Below are 21419 nucleotides of genomic sequence, written 5' to 3'. Positions count from 1 at the left end.
CAGCTCCCAGGCGGACGCCGTGTGGCCCGCCATCCTGCGTGCCGCAGAGAGGAGCCGTGGGGAAGCCCGCCCGCGTCCCGCCCGCGGGGCCCCCGGGCAGCAGGGAGGCCGGAAGACAGCCTGGTGCCGGCCGCACGGTTTCGGCCGCGGGACCTTAGCCGGAGATGGTCACACAACGTCTCGAGGCCCAACCACGTCCCCGGGGACTTGTGACCAGACGGGGCCTCTGGCTCACCGGCAGGCGGCGGGGAAGGGCCCCCGTGCCCCTGTCCTCGCAGACGTCCGAGACGTAGCCCCACGTCTCATCTCTCAGGGTCAGCCGGCCCGTGGCTTTGGTGGGGGAAGACCGCCTCTTCCTCCTGGTTTCTCCCGCAGCCTCTTCTCTCAGAATCCGGCCTACGATCTCCTGCTTTCTGAGCCTCTGCTGCTCCCCGAAGGCGCTGTGGGAAAACACCGTGTGGAACCAGGGAAGGTGAGTTGCGAGCTGCCTTTGGGGCCCCTCCCCCAGGAGGTGATTCTGATGAGACAGATGAGGCCCAGGAAGGCTGCCGGGCCGGAGACCCGGGCCTTGAGATTCCTGCCCCGCCCGGGCCCCACAGCAAACCTGACCCCACAGGACGCGCCTTTTACTCCAGGTCTCCAGGCTGGCAGCCGGGCACTCCAGCGAGGCACAAGCCACGGCGGCCTCACTAGGGCTCGAGGCCATTCACTCACGTGCTCATTCATCCCTTCACTCATTCGTTCCTTCACTCATTCCAACTCTGTCCCTGGCTCTTCCTACGTGCCCGGCCTGCGCCAGACGAAGGCACGGGTGGAGCCACCCCTGGGAGCCCCTAGCGGGACGACTGATGGCACAGCTCCTGTGGTGACGGCCAGAGCGCTGTGACTCCCTGGCAGGAGATGCTGTCCCCAGGGAGAGGACCAGGAGGCCACACCAATCGTGCCCGTGAAGGGGGTGTGGTGGTGGTGGGGGGGAGAAGGGATGTGCCCTTCAGGAGGTGGGCAGGACCAGAACGCGGACCTCTGGATCTCAGGAAGCCCACGCCTGCGGGGGGTGTGGGGGCGGGAGGCAGGGCAGAGTGTGGCCTGGAGAGCTGTGTACTGGGACCTTGCAGGGCTGAGGGGGGTTCTCAGGGTGAACGACGAGGGTGCAGGGCATACTGAGAAGGCAGCACCGAGTGCCCTTTGGAGGAAAGCGAAGCCCATGAGGGCGTGAAGGGTGAGCCCAGACCCCCCACGGCCCCCTACGGAGGGGCCCGGAGAGCCCGGAGACACAGAAAGTGAGCTGCGTCGGGGGCTTGGGGCGGCTCCTGAGAAACCAGGAAGCCAGGCCAGGGGCCGCGCTAGAGGTGATGGGGGTCGAAAGGTCTGTGCTCTGAGGCCCACGGGAGGCCTCACCTGTTGGGGTCTGGGGAGCAGGGTGTGGAGGGAGGGCTGGAGCCCCCATCTGGGGAGAAACCCAGGGAGGAAAGCAGCTTGGCTAATTGTGAGGGACAGGCCTCCCTCGGCCCAGGCGGGCACCTCCCCCAGGAAGCCACCTCGCACTCACCGGTTCTGGGCTTCCAGCTCCTGGCGCTGGCGTTGATGGAAAAGGTGTCTGAAAGCGTCCCCACCTTGGGCCAGAATCATCTCCTTCTGGGCCCGGGCCTTCCGCTCAGCCAGCTCTGCCCTGGCCTGGCCCCATGCTTGAAATTTCCGGAGTGTTTCCTTGGGAATAGAGAAAAGTGAGGGTATACCATTGGCACATGCACACGCGTGTGCACACAAGTGCGCGCACACACACGGCAGCTCTCTGTTGAGCCGGTGACGTTAACTCAGCCCTGAGATGCCGGAGCACAGGTCTGCAGAGCCCCACCCTTGCCTGGTCCCGCCCACCCACCGACTATCTGTCCTTAAAATCCTCAGGGGCTTCCCGCCCCCTGAGCTGGCTGTCGTCCACAGCGCTGCAGGACTGGCGCCTCGCCTCTGCCCCCTTGCCATGCTGGGCTCCCCTCCAGGAGGCCTGCTCACTCTTGCCTCTGAGCCTTTGCAAATGCTGTTCCCCTCTCCACTCTCCAGGCCTAACTGCCACACCCTTGGGCCCCAGGGGGATATCACTTCCTCCAGCAGGACCCTGGACCCCTGCACGTGGCCTTGCTGCGCCCCGGTCCCCCTGGAGACCTGCCATGGCTCCTCCCGCGGACCAGGCCCCAGGAGGACAGGCCTGCACTGATTTCTTCCTGCCCGGCGGGGCACCTGGCTAGTGCCAGCACGGGCCCAGGGGCAACAGACCTGTGGGGGGAGGCTCTGTAGCCCCCAGGAAGCGACTGAGTGGCGAGTCTGAGGACACGGGACTCCCGCCCCAAGGGGCAGGGAAGCCAGATGACAGGGCAGGGCAGGCTGAGGGGTCGAGGTGTGGACCCCCGCCTGGAAGGAAACACGCCTGTCTGGAGGGCTCCTGTAGGACTGCGTGGGGCCCCGAGGGTGTCAAGCTGTCCCTCCTGGAGTGCGATGTGCCCCGAGGGCAAGGGTGGACACAGGTCGCCTACCCTGTTGGCACTGATACTGTTCTTCAAAGCCAGCACGGCGTCCATGCGCCTCTTCATGTGCTCCTGGGACCCCATCTCCTTCTCCCTCTCCTGCTCGCGGATTCTGGAAGAAGAAGGCACGTTTTTTAACCATGGGTACCGGGGCACGTTGACTTGCGGTTACAGAACTGCACGGTGGTCACGTCCGTCAAGGAAATAATTAAATGTGACCACATTAAAGACATATGGAAAGTGTTATGTTGAACGTCAATTTCTAGGGAACACTGAAACAGGCTTCTCTGGACAGGCCCCCGGCAACTCACCGCAGGTCCTTTTCTGAACACAAGCAGGAAGTCAGCTCGAAACTAAAAATACAGCTTTATTATGTTCTGACAGTAGGGTAATGATTTAATAATAAAATCGGGGACAGTAAAACAAAAAAAAAAGATTCTTGTATTTCTTATATTTCTCCTCCAGGGTATCAATGGGGGGAGTCTGAGGACGCTACCTTCCCAGGGAAGCCTTCAGGAACTTCACTGCGATCTTGTGATTCTTCTTGGCGTCTTCCACCAGCTTCTGGTGCCTGAGCCCGTGCTCCTTCTGCAGGTGCATGGCCTTCCTGCGGTGGCGGGGGACAGTGGGAACGGAAACTCATGGAGCACCGGCTCTTGAGGGAACAGGTGTCCCTGAGAGCCAGGCCGGCGGCACCTGTGCCCAGGGCGAGAGCGCTGCCGGTGTCCAGGGGCTTGGCTCCCATAGACGCGGCAGGGAAAGCTGGCAACGGGCCGGATGGGGTGAGCAGGGGGAGGGGTGGGGAGGACCCTGGACGAGGACTGGGAGGGAAGGAGATGGGGACCGCACCAGGGGAGCGGGAGCGGGCCTGTGACGCACCTGCGGGTGCTGTTCTGCCCTGCTCAACGGCCTGGCCAAACAGGAGGCCCTGGGCAGGGGCTGCGCCCGGGGACCCGTGGGGTCAGGACTCTGGCCAGGGGCTCAGGCGGGGCCACAGAGGAGCTGGCTCTGGAGAAGGGCTGAGGCCCCCGGCAGGTCCTGGCCACCCACCTGACCCTCAGCAGCCGGTTCCTCTCGGCCTTCTTCAGGGCCTCCTCCTCGCGGTGCAGCTGCTCGGACGTGTGCGCCCGGAGGCCCTTCCTGGCAGCCGCTTCCTCCTCTTGGGCAGACGCTTGGACGTCCTCAAGCTGTCCCTTCTGGATCGCAATGTGCCACATGGCGCTCCTTCAAACAAGAGGCACTTTTGTTTGTGTCGGCAAAGGCCACACCCTCTGAGGAGCGTCCATTCCAGGGGGTCCGGGAGGGCCTGGCCACGCAGTTCTGACGACCACCAGTCAAGGGCGGCTCCTCCTCCTGGAAGCCCTCTGGGCCTGCAGCCGCAGGAGAGAGGAAGGCTCCCCCCTTCACCCACGGTACTACGGGCCCCGGCCTGGCTCGAACGTGGATCTGCACTTCCTGAGTGTCCACGGCACTCGTGGACCTGAGTGCCCACGGCTGGCCTGAGGACCGGTGTGGCACTCTGAAATAGGCCGGGGACACAGGTGGGAGATGCCGCCTTTGAAAGAGGCTCCCTGTGGCACGGGGGCACGGCAGCGAGAGACAGGGCCGGGGGGGCAGCACAAGACACGGAGGGGAAGTGGGCTGCTGCCATATGAGCACCCTGTGTGACCTACAGGGGGGCGTCTGGGCGCGGACAGGCGGCGGGAACGTCTGACCGTGGCTGATGGATTGCTGGCCCCTAGGCCTGAAAAAGATGGCGATTTGACTGACGTCCCACTTTCTCTGAATAAAGAGAGGGTGACGATGGAAGGAAGATCAGAGGCACAGAGGTGCTGCTGGCCTAGAGGATGGGGCAGGGGCATGGGCCCAGGAAGGAGGGCACATCTGGGGGCTGGACGAGGCCGGAAAGAGGTTCTCCCTAGAAAAGAAGGCAGTCCTGCCAGCCCCTTGGTTTTAGCCCAGTGAGATCTGTGTGGGCATCACCTTCGGGGACGCGAGGTCTGCGTGTGCCGCCTGCCGCAGCCCCGGAAGGAAGGTCAGCAAAGGCTCTCAGCCGGGCCCCTGCGGCAGACACCCTGCCCCGGGCGTGGCCGGGCCCCTGCACGGAGCCTGCGGTGCGAGGATGCCGGTGGCCTTTGGCCTTGCCGCTGGACCTGGGTGAGACAGAAACTCGAGTCCGGGGACGCAGGGACCGCGTGACACGGGCCACCCGTCCCGAACTTCACGTTTGGCTGATCGTCTGCCTCCCGTTACCACGAAGACAGAGGCTCCCCGGACACGGCTTTTCACTTGTTCTATTCACCGGCGAGCCCTAAATGCTTCGAACGGAGTGTGGCCTACAGCAGGTTCTCAACTACCGTTTGTTGAATGAGTGAGCGGCACTACCTGAGCCACGGAGCCACAGATTCAGGCGTCCCGCCTGCACCCCAGTGCACACGAGCCCCCTGGAGGGGCCCGCCTCGCCTGCCCACCCCTCCACCTCCTCGGAGTCCCTGGCTGATGGGGGCTTCTGCCCAGCGTGTGGTCGGCAGCGACACAGGAGGGCCTGAAGGCGCGTCATCCCTGAGAGCAGAGTCCCAAGAATGTGCGTCCGGGGGCACCGCTTGTGGAGGCACAGATCCGTGGAGACCCCGCGGCGGCGCTCGTGGTGTGGCTGGTGGCCCAGGGGCTGGTGGCGGGACTTCCCAGGATGGGCCCAGAGCATGAGGACGTCAGGACCCCACTTGAGAGAAGGCTCCTGTCGATGACGCCGATGGGCCAGCCACGCAGACCCGCCCGCTCCAGGGCTGCGCTGGCCTCAATTCGCTGAGCGCCCTGTCCGCCCGCAGCAGACAGCAGGCCGCGCCCCACTCTGGCACACGCGCCCCTCAGGACCCAGGCGGGCGCGGCGATCTGTGCTCCTGGGAATGGTCACTTCCTCTGCGCACAGGGCTTCCTTCTCCACCCGTGTTCTTGTCACCTGCTGCGATTCTCTGCGGGGCTAGAGTCGCTCAGCTCATCTTGCGTTGCCGGGACGTCCACACGATAACATTTTACAGCGGAAGCGCAGAGGCGCGAGGAACACTCAGTGTACCGCCCCCCCCCCCCCCCCCCGCCAGGCGCCGCGTGCAGCAGCCGGTTTTGCTGGGGGAAGGGCTTATGTGAGACTCAGTATGAGGTGGCCGGTCCCCAGGATGACAGCCCATGACCCCGCCTCCTGCACGCACACCGTTGAGCAGGCCGCGCCCACCCGGTCTCAGGGTTGATCCAAATGCGGCAGAGGTGATGCGATGTCACTTCCGAGAGGACACTGGGGCTTTTGCTCACCCCTGGGGGCTCAGTGTCCCTTGTCAGCAGCCCCAGGAGAGGCCTGTGGGGGGTTGATCTGAGCGAGCTTGGAAGCTGATCCTCCGTCCAACCCAGCGAACCTCCACACGATGCCGTCTTGACTGACATCTCAACCGTAACCGCCCGGGAGATCTCGAGCCAGAACCCCAGCTACGCTGCTCCTAGGTTCCCGGCCATCCAGGGACGGGGAGGTAATAATGCTTGTCGTGTTAAACCCTGGATGAACCTGGGACTCCCGCTACATAAAAACGCAGACGCGGGGCACGTGGGTGGCTCAGTCGGTGAAGCGTCCGACTTCAGCTCAGGTCATGATCTCACAGTCCGTGAGTTCGAGCCCCCACGTCAGGCTCTGTGCTGACAGCTCGGAGCCTGGAGCCCGCTTCGGATTCTGTGTCTCCCTCTGTCTCTGCCCCTCACCCACTCACACTCTGTCTCTCTCTCTCAAAAATAAAACATTAAAAAAAAAAAAAAACCACAGACACGCCCGGACTCCTGCTACGCACAAATGTGGATGTGGGGGTGCCTGGATGGCTCAGGTCATCTCAGGGCTGCCGGGGTCGAGGCCCATGTCGGGCTCCGTGCTGAGTGTGGAGCCCGCCAAAGACACTCTCTCTCCCTCTGCCCCCCTCTCCTGCTTGTTCTCTCTCTAAAATAAAATAATTACAAAAAACTCGGATGCGCCCGGACTTCCGCTCCACACAAGACCACAGATGCAACTGGGAGCCGTTGTGTGGACTGGAGAAACCAGGCGCCGGGTAAACAGGTATGGTTCTGCACATTTAAAACATGTTTTTAAAATGTTTATTTATTTTTCTTTTTTTTTTCTCCGTTTTTATTTGTTTTTGGGACAGAGAGAGACAGAGCATGAACGGGGGAGGGGCAGAGAGAGAGGGAGACACAGAATCGGAAACAGGCTCCAGGCTCCGAGCCATCAGCCCAGAGCCCGACGCGGGGCTCGAACTCACGGACCGCGAGATCGTGACCTGGCTGAAGTCGGACGCTTAACCGACTGCGCCACCCAAGCGCCCCGTGTTTATTTATTTTTGAGAGAGAGACAGAGCGCAAGCAGGAGAGGGGCAGAGAGAGAGAATCCCCAGCAGGCTCCATGCTGTCAATGCAGAGCCCGATGCGGGGCTCAGACTCACGAACCATGAGATCATGACCTGAGCAGAAATTAAGTCAGTCACTCCACCAACTGAGCCACCAGGTGCCCCGGCACACTGAACACATTTAATAGGAAGGGACAGAGTGTGTCAGCGGTCCCCAGTGGTTCCCTAGGGCTGGGCTGCTGACTGAGGAGAGGCACAAGGGAACGTCTGGGATACATTTTCTTGTGTGTAAATTAGACTCAGGGAAAGCTGATTAACAAGGCAGCAAATGACAGTCCGGCAGCAGCCAGGCCCACGTGAGCAGCGGCCGGCAGGCAGGCTGCTGGGGTCAGGCCGCAGGAGGAGGGTCCCAGGGCGATCGCTGGAAGGGTTGGCGGACTGGCTACACGTGGGGACCGGGGAAATCAGTGAAAACGTTGAGGGTAGCGACAGGCAGGCTGGTCACTGCCACAGGAAGGAGGTGCAGACACGGCGGGGGATGGTGGGGACGAGCCTGCAGTTCTGTTGGAACTGGTTTCAAGACAGGGACACACACAGACGTTCACGGGTTTGCTGTCCCCGCCTGCTGCAAGGGCCTGGGAGCAGCAAGGTCCTCGCGGCCACGGGCATCAGCGGCGCCCAGCTCTAGACCTCCAAACCCCACTCCTCAGTTACAAACCAGGCTGAGTCCAGAGCTGGGGCGGGAGGATGAATCGGGGGGCGTTGAACGTGTCCTGGTGCCCGAGAGCACTCCAAGAGTGACAGGGACAGGGACGTGTCAAAGGGCCTAGGAGCCAACTTGGGAGGACCGGAGGGTCAAGGCAAATAATGACGGAAGTGACCATACGCCGCTGACTAAAACAGAAATCAGAGTCTATGCCGATAAGCAAATGGATGTGGAGAAGATACGCTGTTCTTCACACCAGAAGGCCGGCCCGCGGCCGCGGACGGAGCGCGGACTTAGAGCGTCTTTGGGGGCCATCATCGCCATCGCCATCGCCATCATGATTGGTGCAGGCAAGAAACACCACTGAATTCAGACACCAGAGCCCGCAAGGGGGTGAGGACAGGATCCCAGAGTCTCTGAGTGTCCACCACACGTTACGGATTCGTTTCCAAAGGTGTCGCGTTGCGTGGAGAACCCCGGCGGGCACCACCTCGACCCAGCCACCAAAGTCCCCCCCACCGGAAACGGGACCGGTCGCCATCATGCGCCTCGTTGAGAGGCCCCCCCAGAAGGACATGGCATCACTCGGGGGTATTCTAGCCAACAGTCACAAGGAAGCATCACGCAAAGACAACTTAAGGGGCCTTCACTGGCCCATAATCTTCAAAATGTGGAGGCCATGAGTGTCATGGAAGGGTGAGGGGTCTTCCTGGCTGGAGACGGGATAACCCCCTGCAACCCCCAAGTGGGACCCTCTTGCCGTAAAGGATGTCACTAGGACGGCTGGGGCCAAGGGGGCTCGGGGTGTTTTGCGCCGTCAAACAAGGGCCACATAAACGTCCATCGTCCTCCCATGCTCACTCACAGATGGCCCTACCATCCCGGCCACCTCTCTGTCCTCCCGCCTCCCCACTAGATTATGCTAAAGCACCACAGGACCCAGGGCTGGACTGTGCCTAACTTAAAGGAGGGCTGGGTTAGAGACGGATTCCTGTCCCCACCCCCCACTCCCCGAGAGTCCCTGTGGTCGGGAGGGGCAGGGGACAGCTGTGGTTTTTCCAGCAGCGGGTGGCCTGCCGCCAATGCCCTGTCCTGGCCCTCTGTGCCTTCCTGTGCATTTCCCAGAGGCTGCCCGGCCAGCGTCTGGGGGAGGGGGCCGTTGTGGGGGGGGGGGAAGCAGGGCACGAGGGACACCAGGAATCTGATCCCCTCCTAAACCCCCTTTCTTGCGGCAGCTAGCTAGAGGCAATGCTGCTGTTTACGACCCAAACCCAAGCACCAGTGTCTTTGCTGGGGGTTGCTTCTAGAAAGGTTGTGAAACGGCAAAACGCTGTTTAACCACAGTGCTGGTGGTTCTCCGGAAGCAGGAAGCAGGAAAGAGGGGAAAGGAAAAGAAGGTGTCATAGTTCTCAGAAATGCAAACAAACATGGGGAAAGTGGGAAACATTTCAAAAAACGTGAAGTCTTATCCTTTCGATGATTTCACTTAACGGGCTCCCTTCCCGCTCCTAGGCAGCTTAAAAGTCGCGCGCAAACTACGCGGGCCGCGTCCTGCCTGTGCGCAGGGAGCCCCCCCCCCCCCCCAACTCACTCGCTCTTCAGCAACGCGGCTCTGAGCTGGGACTGCAGGGCTCTCTCGTCGTCCAGCTCCGTGCACAGGTGTCTGGACACCGCCTGGAGGCGGCCCACGGAGGCGCTGCTGAGGCACGGGGGCAGAGGGGCGGGGGGGCGGGGGAGTGGGGGGGCGGGGAGGTGGCGTCAGCCTGGCCCCCAGAGAAAGCCCCCCGGTGGCCACTATCCCACTGAGGCCTTCAGCTGGCCTCTTCATTTTCAAGAGAGAAGTCTGTCTACACCGGCCAGCGGGGAAGGCCGTCAAGAAAAGCTGCCCCTCTGCCTACTTCTGGCTTCTTGGCCAGGCACAGAACCCGCTAGAGCACCTGCCCTGGCCACACCAGTGCCCACTTCCCTCCCGGGGTCAGGGAGCCGGATCCCCTGGTTCCAGCCTGTCCGAGTTGCGGGCCCATTCCGATCAGGGAAGGATCCTGCACACTCGCCCGACTGGAAGCAGTCAGGCGGCCAAAACGCCCCTGGGAGACTCTAGGTAGGGAGTCCACGCTGCACCCTCTTCTGTCCTGGGCTGTGGCCGGCTCAGTGCACCGCCCAGGCACCCGACCGCTCAGGCATGTTCTGAGATAATCACAGATGATCACGGGGTGGTCAGTGGGGCTGTGTGGAAATAGCCTTGGGTGACAAAGACCTCAGGACCGGTGTGTGCATACCACCGATCAGGACCCCACACGTGTACGGCTGGGGAGTGGGTTTCCAGCAGCTGGCGTGGCCCTCGTTTCTCGACATCCAGCCTGCTGTGTCCCATAGAACCAGGTGGATTTTAAAGTCCTACAAAAGAGCCTGTCTCTGCCTGCAGGGGGCTGGGCTGCAGGCCTCACGACGCTGCTGTTGGGTGAGCTGTCTGGCACCTTGTCCTGTCTGTCCTGTGACCCCCAGGACTCCAGCCTCCAGCCGCCAGGAGGCCCCCTACCCTCCTGGGGCCAGTGGGGCCTGGCGCTCGTCCCTTCCTGGCAGCAAGTGGGGCAGCTACATTCAGATTCTGGCTCAGAGCGCCAGGACCAACGTCCCACCGTGTCCCCGCTCAGCAGGGTGACCCCGGGCAGCTCACTTAGTGTCCCTGAGTCCCTCAAAGGGCTGCTGTGAGACCGACAGGGCCTGAAGTGCATGGACGCCACCTGGCTCACCTGTGGACACCAGCCCCGGGCGCGGGGAGCTCCAAGCAGATGTGTCCACGTGAGGTAGCCGCGCAGGCCTCTGACCCCCTGCCTGTCCTGTCCCCTCATCTGGGTAGTGGCACTACCTGGCTGGTCGATCGAGACAAAGCCAGTCCTGATGTTTCTTCCCCTAAGCTCATTGGTGTCCCTGCCCTGTCCCCACAGAGTGGCCTCTCTTTTTGGGCACCTCTACGGCTTTGCACATCCTCACCCCCAGAATGTTCCTTTCTAGTCACTGCAGGCAAGTTGTTTTTCTCACTCAGGTTCCAGCCTGGAGGCAACTCCTCAGGAAGCCTCCCTGGCCACCTGCCTCAAAGTGACCACCTCTCCTGACCTCACGGCCACCAGCTCTCTTGTCCTTGTGACCACCTGTCTCTTTCCGTATTGGGGTGCGTCTGTTCCCCACCCTGGAGGGTGGCCAGTCTGCTTCCTCGTGCACCTGAAGGCAGCAGGTGTTAGTATAGATGACGAGTCGGGTGACCGGACGCCTTCTGCTGCGGCACTGGGGGCCCCTGCCACCCGCCCCGCTCGGCGCCCGGGGCGCACGACCTACGTGTTGTTGGCCTCTCTCCCTGCAGCCACCTCGGCCGCCACGCTCGCCTGCTGCTTGGCGATGAGCTCTATCCTCTGGCGGCAAGCACGCAGCTCTCCTCTGCAGGAAGTCAGAATCCGGATAAGTAGTTCTCTGGGATCGAGCCTCTCCTCACACTCTCCCTCAGGAGCCTCGGATGGAAACCCATCTTCCTTCAGCTCCCCTAACCCAGGCCAGGGGCCGCGGTTATATGTCCCCCGTGGCCCAGGCCAGGGGCCGCGGCTATATGTCCCCCCTCGTCCAGGCCAGGGGCCCCGGTCATCTGTCCCCTCACCAAGGCCAGAGGCCCCACTCATCTGTCCCCCCTCGCCCAGGCCAGGGGCCCGGTCATCTGTCCCCCCTCGCCCAGGCCAGGGGCCCCCATCAACTGTCCCCTCACTCAGGCCAGAGGCCCCACTCATCTGACCCCCCTCGCCCAGGCCAGGGACCCTAGTCATCTGTCCCCCCTCACCCAGGCCAGGGGCCCCAGTCATCTGTTCCCCCTCGTCCAGGCCAGGGGCCCCAGTCATCTGTTCCCCCTCGTCCAGGCCAGGGGCCCCAATCATCTGTCCCCCCTCACCCAGGCCAGAGGCCCCAGTCATCAGTCCCCCCTCGCCCAGGCCAGGGGCCCCGGTCATCTGTCCCCCCTCACCCAGGCCAGGGGCCCCGGTCATCTGTCCCCTCGCCCAGGCCAGGGGCCCCAATCATCTGTCCCCCCTTGCCCAGGCCAGGGGCCCCGGTCATCAGTCCCCCCTCACCCAGGCCAGGGGCCCCCATCATCTGTTCCCCCTCACCCAGGCCAGGGGCCCCCATCATCTGTCCCCTCTCGCCCAGGCCAGGGGCCCCAGTCATCAGTCCCCCCTCACCCAGGCCAGGGGCCCCAATCATCTGTTCCCCCTCACCCAGGCCAGGGGCCCCAGTCATCAGTACCCCTTCACCCAGGCCAGGGGCCCCAATCATCTGTCCCCCCTCACCCAGGCCAGGGGCCCCGGTCATCAGTACCCCCTCACCCAGGCCAGGGGCCCCGGTCATCAGTCCCCCCTCACCCAGGCCAGGGGCCCCGGTCATCTGTCCCCTCGCCCAGGCCAGGGGCCCCGGTCATCTGTCCCCCTTGCCCAGGTTAGGAGCTGAGGTGACATCATCTTTCCAGGGATTTCTCTCACACAATCAAGCTGCCTGATCAGGGTCTTGTTTCCTGAAAGCCCTTCAGAGGGGCCACCTATGTGACCTCAGCCCAAATGAGAGTTCACGGGAACCGGCACACGTGAACGTGGCCGGGTGTGTAAGGGCACCGGGGAGAGGCCTGAGAGGGCCGCACACCCGGCACACAGCTGCAGCACCTCGTCAGCGTTCTAGAACTCCCAGACACGACAGGACAAGCGACCAGCGTGGGGGCCTGGATCGAATCCGATTCAAAACTCTAGCTCCTGTGATGAGAACAGCAGAACCAAACCCAGAGCGCGGGCTCTAAGCCAGCCTGGAGGACACGCAGGGAACCGCCGTGGTTGCGCGGCCGGGAGATGCTCACTTCCTCAGGGGAGGAACCGTGCAGAGGTCCGGTGGAAGGAGGTTTTTACTTGCTCCGGGGACAAGTAGGCAGGAGTGATGCCTGCAGGCGGCGGTCACACAACTCAGCAGACAGAAATCACAGGCACACGCACCCACAGGGAAAGAACCCACAAGCGAAGGTGGGCAGGGGCACGTGGGTCCCAGCGGGGACCATGTGTTTTCCACTTTCCCGTATGACCTTCTCTTCGCGGACGTTTGGGGAACATGCGCTACCAGTGTCAGCGCGGGTCAAGCCGGAGCGGACCCGGGGGCAGGACGGGCCGACCCGGGGCCCAGCCCCACGAAGGCCACCAGCGAGGCCCGGGCCCCGCACGACCAACGGGGACACCCTCTGCACGCCTCACGTGACGGCCAGGAGGGCAGGGGGAGATCGGTCATCGAGGCCTGCCCCGAGGTCACCGCGGCAGAGCCGAAGCCTCCGGAGCACGGGTCGCCCCGCCCACGACGGCCGCCCCGCCCCCTGCTCGCCCCGCCCACCCGCCGCAGCTCCCTCCCCGCCGCCGCCGTCGCCGAGCCCACCTGGTTTTCTGAACGAGCAGCTCCTTCTCCTCCTGCAGCGTCTCCAGGCGGCCCAAGGTCCTCCGCAGGCCGCAGGCCTGGAACCTGGCTGGGGCGGCTGTTTTCTTCCCACTTGGGTCAGCATCGGCGTTCCCCGGGCTTAATGCGGAAGGACAGCGGCGGCCCTCGCGCGCTGCTCGCCCCCGCCCGGCTCCACCTTTCCGCCGAGGGTGCCCAGGCTGGGGTGCGGGGAGCAAGGGGCCCGCCCGGAGTAGTTACCGGCGGCCTCCCGAGTCGGCACCCTTCTCAGCTGCCGGAGGAAGAAATTCAACCTGGAACTCTGGAGCCTCTAGTTCATCTCTTTCTAGAAATCCAGGCAAGAGAAAACACACAAAGTAGATGCAGACGTTCAAGTCTGAAGCACCGGGACGAACCTAGACAAGCTCGCATCTGCAGGCGACGATGCTGATGGCCTTAGAGCAATGGTTGTCAGAGCGCGGCCCGGGGAACCCTGGTGGGAGTGCCTAGAACCCTCTCGGAGCGTCTTCAGTCAAAACTATTTTCCTAGCAGTACTGAAACATCGTTTGTCCTTTCACTCTCATTTCACGAGTGTAGAATGGAGTTTCCCAAAGTCCACGTGACGTCTCGTGTCACAACAGACTAACACGACGGAACGGGAATCCAGCTGTCTTCTGACGAGCCAGACTCTTTTCGTTACATACAACAGGTTCAGTTTTGCTATTTTCACTGAATACATATAAAAAGTTTTTCAGCTTTAATTTTTAATACACTCGATATTAAAAAATGTAACTGACATAGGGGTGTCTGGGTGGCTCAGTCGTGCTTAAAGAATTTTAAGAGAACACAGAAGTGGGAAGGGTCCTACTGGCCCAATTTAGAACAAATTGAGCATCAAAATAAACAGGGCAGAGGGGCCCCTGGGTGGCCCAGTCGGTTAAGCATCCGACTTCAGCTCAAGCCATGATCTCCCGGTTCATGGGTTCGAGCCCCACATCAGGCTCTGTGCTGACAGTTCAGAGCCTGGAACCTGCTTCAGATTCTGTCTCCCTCTCTCTCTGCCCCTCCCCTGCTCATGCTCTGTCTCTCTCTCAAAAATAAATAAACATTAAAAAGTTAAAAAAAAAATAGTAACCGACAGGAAAAACACTTTCTGGTTGCAACGATTTTTAAGAATGTAAAGGGGTTCTCTGGCAAAAAAGTTTGAGAATTATTATCTTAGAGAATCACTGTAGACTTCGAGCCAAACAGGGCCAATCGAACTTATGCAATTTCTCTCTACCCTTCATTAAATCTCAGTGAAAATGACTACAAAGGAATTCAACAAGGCATCAGTGAAAATCACAAGGAGTACAGGAGGAAGAGACTAGACAAAAGGCCTATACATTTGGGAAGACGGAAAGGTGGGGACGAATTTACTACCTCCCCCCATACCTCACCTCACAACTCCTCACCTCAGCTTGCCTTGCCACACCTTACCTCTTCTCACCTCACCAACCTCAGCTCACCACGCCTCACTTCACCTCACCTCACTACGCTCACTGCGCCTCAGCTGCCTTCACCTCACCATATCTCACCTCATCTCGCCACAACTCACCTCACTGTACCACACCTCACCACACCTCACTTCTCCTTACAACACTTCACCACAGCTCACCGCACCACACTTCACCTCAAAGCACCTCGCCTCACTTCAGCTTATCTCGCCACACCTCACCTCTTCTCATCTCACCAACCTCACCACCTCACCTCACTTCAGCTTACCTTGCCACACCTCACCTCTTCTCACCTCCCCCCAACCTCACCTCATCAAACCTTACCTCACCAACCTCCCACCACACCATACCTCAGCTAACCACGACACCTAACCACAACTTACCTCACCCTCACAACTCCTCACCTCACAGTTCCTCACTCCACCTACCTAACCACCCCTCGACTCCCCATACCTCACGTCATCACGCCTCGCGTCACCTCACCTCACTGTACCATACCTCACCACACCCCATATTACAATTCTTCACCTCACCTAACCTAACCAAACTCACATCACACCTCACTTCTCCTTACAATACTGCACCACAGCTCACCTCACCACACTTCACCTCAAAGCACCTCACCTCTTCTCACCTCACCATACCTCACCTCACCAATCTCTTACCTCACCACCCCTCACCTCACCTCACCATACCTTACTTCACAACTCCTCACCCCACCTTACCTAGCCACACTCACCTCACTATATTTCACTCACCTCACCACACCAACCTCACAAACCTCACAACACACAAACCTCACCACACCTCACCTCACCTCAGCTCACCACACATCACCTCGCCTTACAACTCCTCAGCTCACCTCACCACACCTCACCTCATCTAACCACAACACCTAACCACAACTTACCTCCCTTCACCTCACCACACCTCACCTCACCAAACTCACCTCTCCCCTTTCATCTCACCTCACCACACCTAACCCTCACAACACCACAAACGACATCATAGCATACCACACGTCTCATCTCAACACACCTCACCTCACTCACCTCACCATATCCCACTTCACCTCACCACACCTCACCTCACCTCTCACCCCAGCTCACCACACATCACCTCACGTCACCACACCATAACTCATCTCACAACTCCTCACCTCACCTCACGTAACCACACCTTACCTCACCACATATCGCCTCACCTCATCACACCTCACCTCACCTCATTGTGCCTCCCCTCACCACACCTCACCTTACCGTACCTCACCTCACTTCACCTCACCAAACGTCACAAATACCATACCACACCTCACCTCACCTCAGCTCACCACACATCACCTCACCTTACAACTCCTCAGCTCACCTCATCTAACCACAACACCTAACCACAACTTACCTCACTTCACCTCACCACACCTTACCTCACCTCACCTCACCTCACCTCACCTCACAGTTCCTCACCCCACCTACCTAACCACACCTCACCTCACGCTTCACCTCACCTCACCACAGCTCAGAAACTGAGAAACGAGCCGCGCTGCAGTTAGATGGAGAACCAAGGAAACTAGTCCAGGTTTGACTGTCTTGCCTGGTGTCCAGCACTAGCCCAAATCAAGGCCTATCTTGGATTATCGGATTATTTTTAAATCTATAAACTTCCAGGGAAAGAAAACCAAAATAGGTCACAATCAAAGGGATAAAAATGGCATCCTATTTCTCAATAGAGACGCTGGAAACGAGAAAACTATAATCTGTCGCTTTCAAGAATCTCGGCCATAATTTATCTTTTTTTTTCCAACTAAAGACAGAATGATATAAACTTTGAGGAAAAAAAATAAGCCTAAAAGATATAGTCTTTCTAAAGAGAGGGAATTCAGGGAAACTATAAAGCACACCATTTATCTTCATTGTTGCCAAAACACCTGTTATCTGTGAAAAGACTTTTATTACCATCTTCCACAATCGGGACATTGTCCAAAAGCTCCTTCTTAGGGAACTGGTTAGCGTCTTCTTCCATCTTGGGAAGCAGAAATTAGCTACAAAAAAATTGTAACAGGTATAGATGAATAGGATCATAGTTAAAAAACATAAATATCGGATTTCATACGAATTAACAATTTCTCTTGTAAAAAGACATTAAGAAAATGGATGAGGGGCACCTGGGTGGCTCAGTCAGTTTAGCACCCAACTCTTGGTTTTGGCTCAGGTTATGATCTCATGGTTCGTGGGCTCAAGCCCCACGATGGGCTCTGTGGTGACAGCGCAGAGCCCGCTAAGGATTCTCCCTCCTTCCCTCTCTCTCTGTCCCTCCCAGGCGCACGCTCCCTCCCTCTCTCTCTCTCTCAAAATAAATAAATAAACTTTTGTAAAAAAGAAGAAAAGAAAATGGACAAGCCCAGACTAGGAGAAAATATCTGCAGCAGAGAAATCTGACAACAGTCGTATATCCAGAATATATAAAGAGCCCCTAAACATCAACAACATAAAGTCCAAACTCCGACTGAAAAGGGGCAGGAATTTTAGAACAGACGTGGCAAGAGGAGATACACAAATGGCCAACGAGCTTGTGACACTTCGCGCCGCAGCACCAGTCCCCGGGGAAACGTGAAGTAAGACCATCACGAGACACTGCTGCACACCTGTGAGAACGCCCCAAATCGAAAATACGAACACCGGCCCAGCACGTGACCCGGAAATCCTCCTCCAGGACGTGCCCGGGAGAAACCAGAACACGTCCCTCAAACAACCTTGCACACGAGTGTTTACCCAGAGGGCCCCCAGCCGGAAAACAACCCAAGCGCCCGTCGTCGTGAGCACGTGCTGCTGCTCGGGAACAAGAAGGAACCGAACGGATGCGCACGAGCGTGTCGCAGGAGCCTCGCCGGAGGTGAAGGAAGCCACACACGGAAGAGAACCGGGAAACCCCCATTCAGGCAAAACTACCTGCCGGCGGCCGTGGATCTGGGGTCAAAGGCAAGGAGTGGGAGGGGCGCGAGGGGCACAGTGGGGTGGGGGATGTTCGGCCTCATTTCTAGCGGTGGTTGCACACGTGATGATCAAACCTCATCCAAATGAACATTCGGGATGTGCGTGCTATATAGCACGTCGCGTGTTACGGGGCAGGTCAGAAGCAACCCTTAAGGAATTTCAGAACATCCCTCATGCTTGAAGTGATTTGAGGGACCTTAGGAGCCTGCCTGCCCAGAACTCCGTGCGGAATGTTGATATTATGTAGGAGATGCTACAATCGTAGATGAATTTGTCTTTCATGTTTCACTTTACAATTGCTTCGGAATAACTGACTGAAAAATATTTCAAAGCCTAATAATGTTTCCTGGATGAATCAATAATAAGTCAAGGCCAACGATTCCTTTTAAAAAATGCTGCAAAGAAACAATCACGCATTACAGTTCTGAGAGGCAAAATTTCAAGGCATCTTGTCAAATGCCAACAATATTCCTCCCACTTGAGAAAACCTATTAACCCCCCCCCCCAATCTGTGAATGGCAGAGCTTTTAGAACATATTTACGAAGTGGCCGAGTCTGTTCTGCTCGCGCTCACGGACTCCATGTGCTCATCACAGCGCAGCTCAATTGTCCCCCGGACGGATGGCAGCCTGATACGAGGTGGATCATCACACATACGGTTCCATTGAAGATGACATTAAACCACATACACTTCTTTTTTAAATTTTTTTTTTACATTTTATTTATTTTTGATAGAGAGAGACAGAGCACGAGTGGGGGAGGGGCAGAGAGAGAGGGAGACACAGAGTCCCAAGCAGCTCCAGGCCCCGAGCCGTCAGCACAGAGCCCGACGCGGGGCTCGAACTCATAGACCGCGAGATCATGACCTGGGCCGAAGTCGGACGCTTAACCGACTGAGCCACCCAGGTGCCCTGACACTTCTTGTTTTTTAATGTTTATTTATTTACTTTGAGAGAGAGAGAGAGAGAGAGAGAGAGGGAGAGAGAGAGAGAATGAATCCCAAGCAGGCTCCATGCTGTCAGCGCAGATCCCGACATGGGGCTCGATCTCACGAACCACGAGATCACGACCTGAGATGAAATCAAGAGTCACACGCTCAACAGACTGAGCCACCAGGTGCCGCTGAACCACATGCACTTTGAATGTCCAGTGAAACAGGGCAGTTCCAGACAGGGAGCCTCTGATGCCTCTTAAATTCTCACTAAAACCACAGCAGAAGGATTCAGTTTTTTCAACACACGCATCTACAAGGACACGGCAAATGGGAGAATAAACAGTGTGAACAAAACAGAAGCCGGGAGTGTGAGGCGGTAGCAGCCCTGCAGGCAGAGGTACGGACCGACCTCCAGGGGAAAACTTGAGCCATAAAAACCCACGTGCGCCCCACTGCCCGTGGAAGGCCCCAGAACTCGGTGTCTATGGGGATGAAGTAGAATCGGAAACAGATTTGCTAAAACGTGCGTAAGAAGCAGTTGGAACTTCCATTTCCATTTTAGGCATGTGGCTGTCCAGCGTGCCAGCCATCACACTAAAAATAACCACAAATGCCGCATAAAATTGTATGTTAATTGCCTTAAGAACCTTGAAGAATTGACTAGAAAGTAAGAAATCATCAGGTCAAAATCTAAGTGAAGGCAAGATTGTAAACAGGTGAAAGGGCCAAGGTGTAACAAAAAAAAAAAAAAAGGTCTCCTTTTAAATTGGATTAAAAGACCCATAGCAACAACCAAAAAATCTAACTATCCACTATTGGAGAGACATCTAAAACACAAGCTTACAGAAGCACTGAAATTTTTTTAATGTTTACTTATTTTTGGGAGAGAGAGAGAGAGAGAGGGCAAGTGGCAGAGGGGCAGAGAGAGAGAGGGAGACACAGAATCCAAAGCAGGTTCCAGGCTCCGAGTTGTCAGCACAGAGCTCGATGCAGGGCTCAAACCCATGAACTGTGAGACCTTGACCTGAGCCAAAGTCAGACGTTCAACCGACTGAGCCACCCCGGCGTCCCGAAGCGACAATTTTACATCCACGTGTGTTCACTAATGGAGTCACAGAGGAAACGGCACAGATCGACAGAACAAGGAAAAAGTCAAAATGCAAACTCTCGTGGGAAAATTTCACACACCGCTCTCAGGAACTGATACCAAAAGCAGATAGCAGAAGTCATTAATGACATTCGACACCATTAACAAACTGAACGTGACAGACATACAGAGAGCATACCAGCGACAGAATTGTAAATGCTCCCTGAAGGCACACACTGAATATTTACAAAAGCCGTCTCCTGGGCCCGAAGCAGGTCTCAATAGATTTTAAGAGACTAAAATGTACAAGGCTTTGTACAGCATAAGGAACATAGTCAGTTATACTGTGACAGCTTTGTGTGGTGGCAGACGGTGACTACACTTGTCACGGTGGTGACTCTGCAATGTACAATATCAAATCACTACAGGGTGCACCTGAAACAAACACAATATTAATATCGTATGCCAATTATTCCTCAATAAAAACAATCATAAAAAGCTTGTTCTCTGACCAAAAGTCACCAGCCCAAATCAATAACAGAGAAGTATTTCTAGAAAATAAGAAACATACTTCTAAGTAACCCATGGGTCAAGGGAAAAAAATCATGCTGGAAACAGTAAAATACTTTGAGCTGAGTTACAAGGACAGTAGCTCCAATCAACCATAGCGCAGCTGACCCCACGCAGAGCAAACTCCTGAACTTCACACATATACGGCATTAGGAAAAGGCTAAAAGTTAATGCACAAAACATCCATTTCGAGTGGCTACAGAAAGAACTGCGAGATGAACCCAAAGAAAGTGGAAGAAAGCAGGTTGAAAATATTAACAATTCATGCAACAGAAACGAACGTATGTGATCGAGATGCTCCTGGAAACCAAGAGTTTGTATTTTTAAAAGACTAAAATTGATAAATATGTCAGGAAAACATTAAAAACTAAAGAAGTCATGAACAACTTTATGCCAGTAAATTTGAAAATGTAGACAACGGACAAATTATTAGAGAAATATTACTAATCAGAATTGTTTGACCAAAAAAACCTTCCAAAGTCCCACAAACATAAAAGAAACTCAATCAACAGTCAAATGCATTCCCAGGAAGAACACTCCAGGCTCAGAGGCTTCCCCATCCAGTTGTGGGAAACACGCCGGGCACAGACCACTGGGTTCACACGCGCCCCCTCCCGGAGGGACAGGCAGGTCCGGACTTCTCTCGTGGGGCTCACGCAGCCTTCGTCACCAGAGCCCGACACCGACAGCGGAGACCGGAGACGGGGAGCTCCTGTCGCTCAGAGCGCAGACACGAAAATGCAGAGAGAGGCATCGTTGGCCTCGATCCGCAGTGTCAACACGGCATAAAACTTCAGGACCACGGCGCGTTTACTTAGCATCGGAAGTCAGCTTAATTCACCCCGGTAACAGACCGAAGGAAGAGAATTATATGATCAACTCGACAAGTGTGGGGAAAAAGTATTGATAAACTTCAACACGCCACTTATGCTTTAAAAAAAACTTGGCAATCTTACATTAGGAACAGTCTCCCTTCATGTAACAAAGGCTACACGCTGCCGATAATGTACAGGAGGCATCACGCATCATCCTAGACGTTAAAAATGTTCTTTTAAGACGGAAAACGGGCGCCTGGGTGGCTCAGTTGGTTAAGTGTCCGACTTCGGCTCGGGTCGTGATCTCACAGTTCGTGGGTTCGAGCCCCGCGTCAGGCTCCGTGCTGAGAGCTGGAGCCTGGAGCCTGCTTCGGATTCTCTCTGCCCCTCCTCCCCCCCTCAAAAGGTGAGTAAAAAATTAAAAAAAGAAAAAGACCGAGAACAAAACAAGGGCTTCGCTGAGCTACTTCCTTCCACTGGCACTCC

The 21419-nt window shown here is 57.2% G+C and overlaps 1 protein-coding gene across 1 annotated transcript in view; it reads right to left on the bottom strand.

Moving 5' to 3' along the window:
- Positions 1 to 16556, bottom strand: part of CFAP74 (cilia and flagella associated protein 74) — a 57556-nt gene extending 41000 nt beyond the window's left edge. The window contains exons 1-10 of the mRNA XM_047082407.1: positions 16490 to 16556; positions 13302 to 13386; positions 13044 to 13181; positions 10938 to 11036; positions 9193 to 9297; positions 3570 to 3743; positions 3016 to 3126; positions 2529 to 2631; positions 1550 to 1707; positions 265 to 440 (exon numbers count right to left, since the gene is read on the bottom strand). Coding sequence (XP_046938363.1) covers positions 265 to 440; positions 1550 to 1707; positions 2529 to 2631; positions 3016 to 3126; positions 3570 to 3743; positions 9193 to 9297; positions 10938 to 11036; positions 13044 to 13181; positions 13302 to 13386; positions 16490 to 16556 — 1216 coding nt within the window. The remainder of the gene's footprint in view (positions 1 to 264; positions 441 to 1549; positions 1708 to 2528; positions 2632 to 3015; positions 3127 to 3569; positions 3744 to 9192; positions 9298 to 10937; positions 11037 to 13043; positions 13182 to 13301; positions 13387 to 16489) is intronic.
- Between the last annotated feature and the right edge of the window lie 4863 nt (positions 16557 to 21419).

This window comes from Lynx rufus, unplaced genomic scaffold (genome assembly GCF_022079265.1).
Source record: "Lynx rufus isolate CCGP_SWC_20201006 ecotype Redwood Valley unplaced genomic scaffold, mLynRuf1.p SCAF_2, whole genome shotgun sequence".
Classification (NCBI taxonomy): Eukaryota; Metazoa; Chordata; class Mammalia; order Carnivora; family Felidae; genus Lynx; species Lynx rufus.
This window is presented reverse-complemented; position numbering and strand designations above follow the sequence as displayed.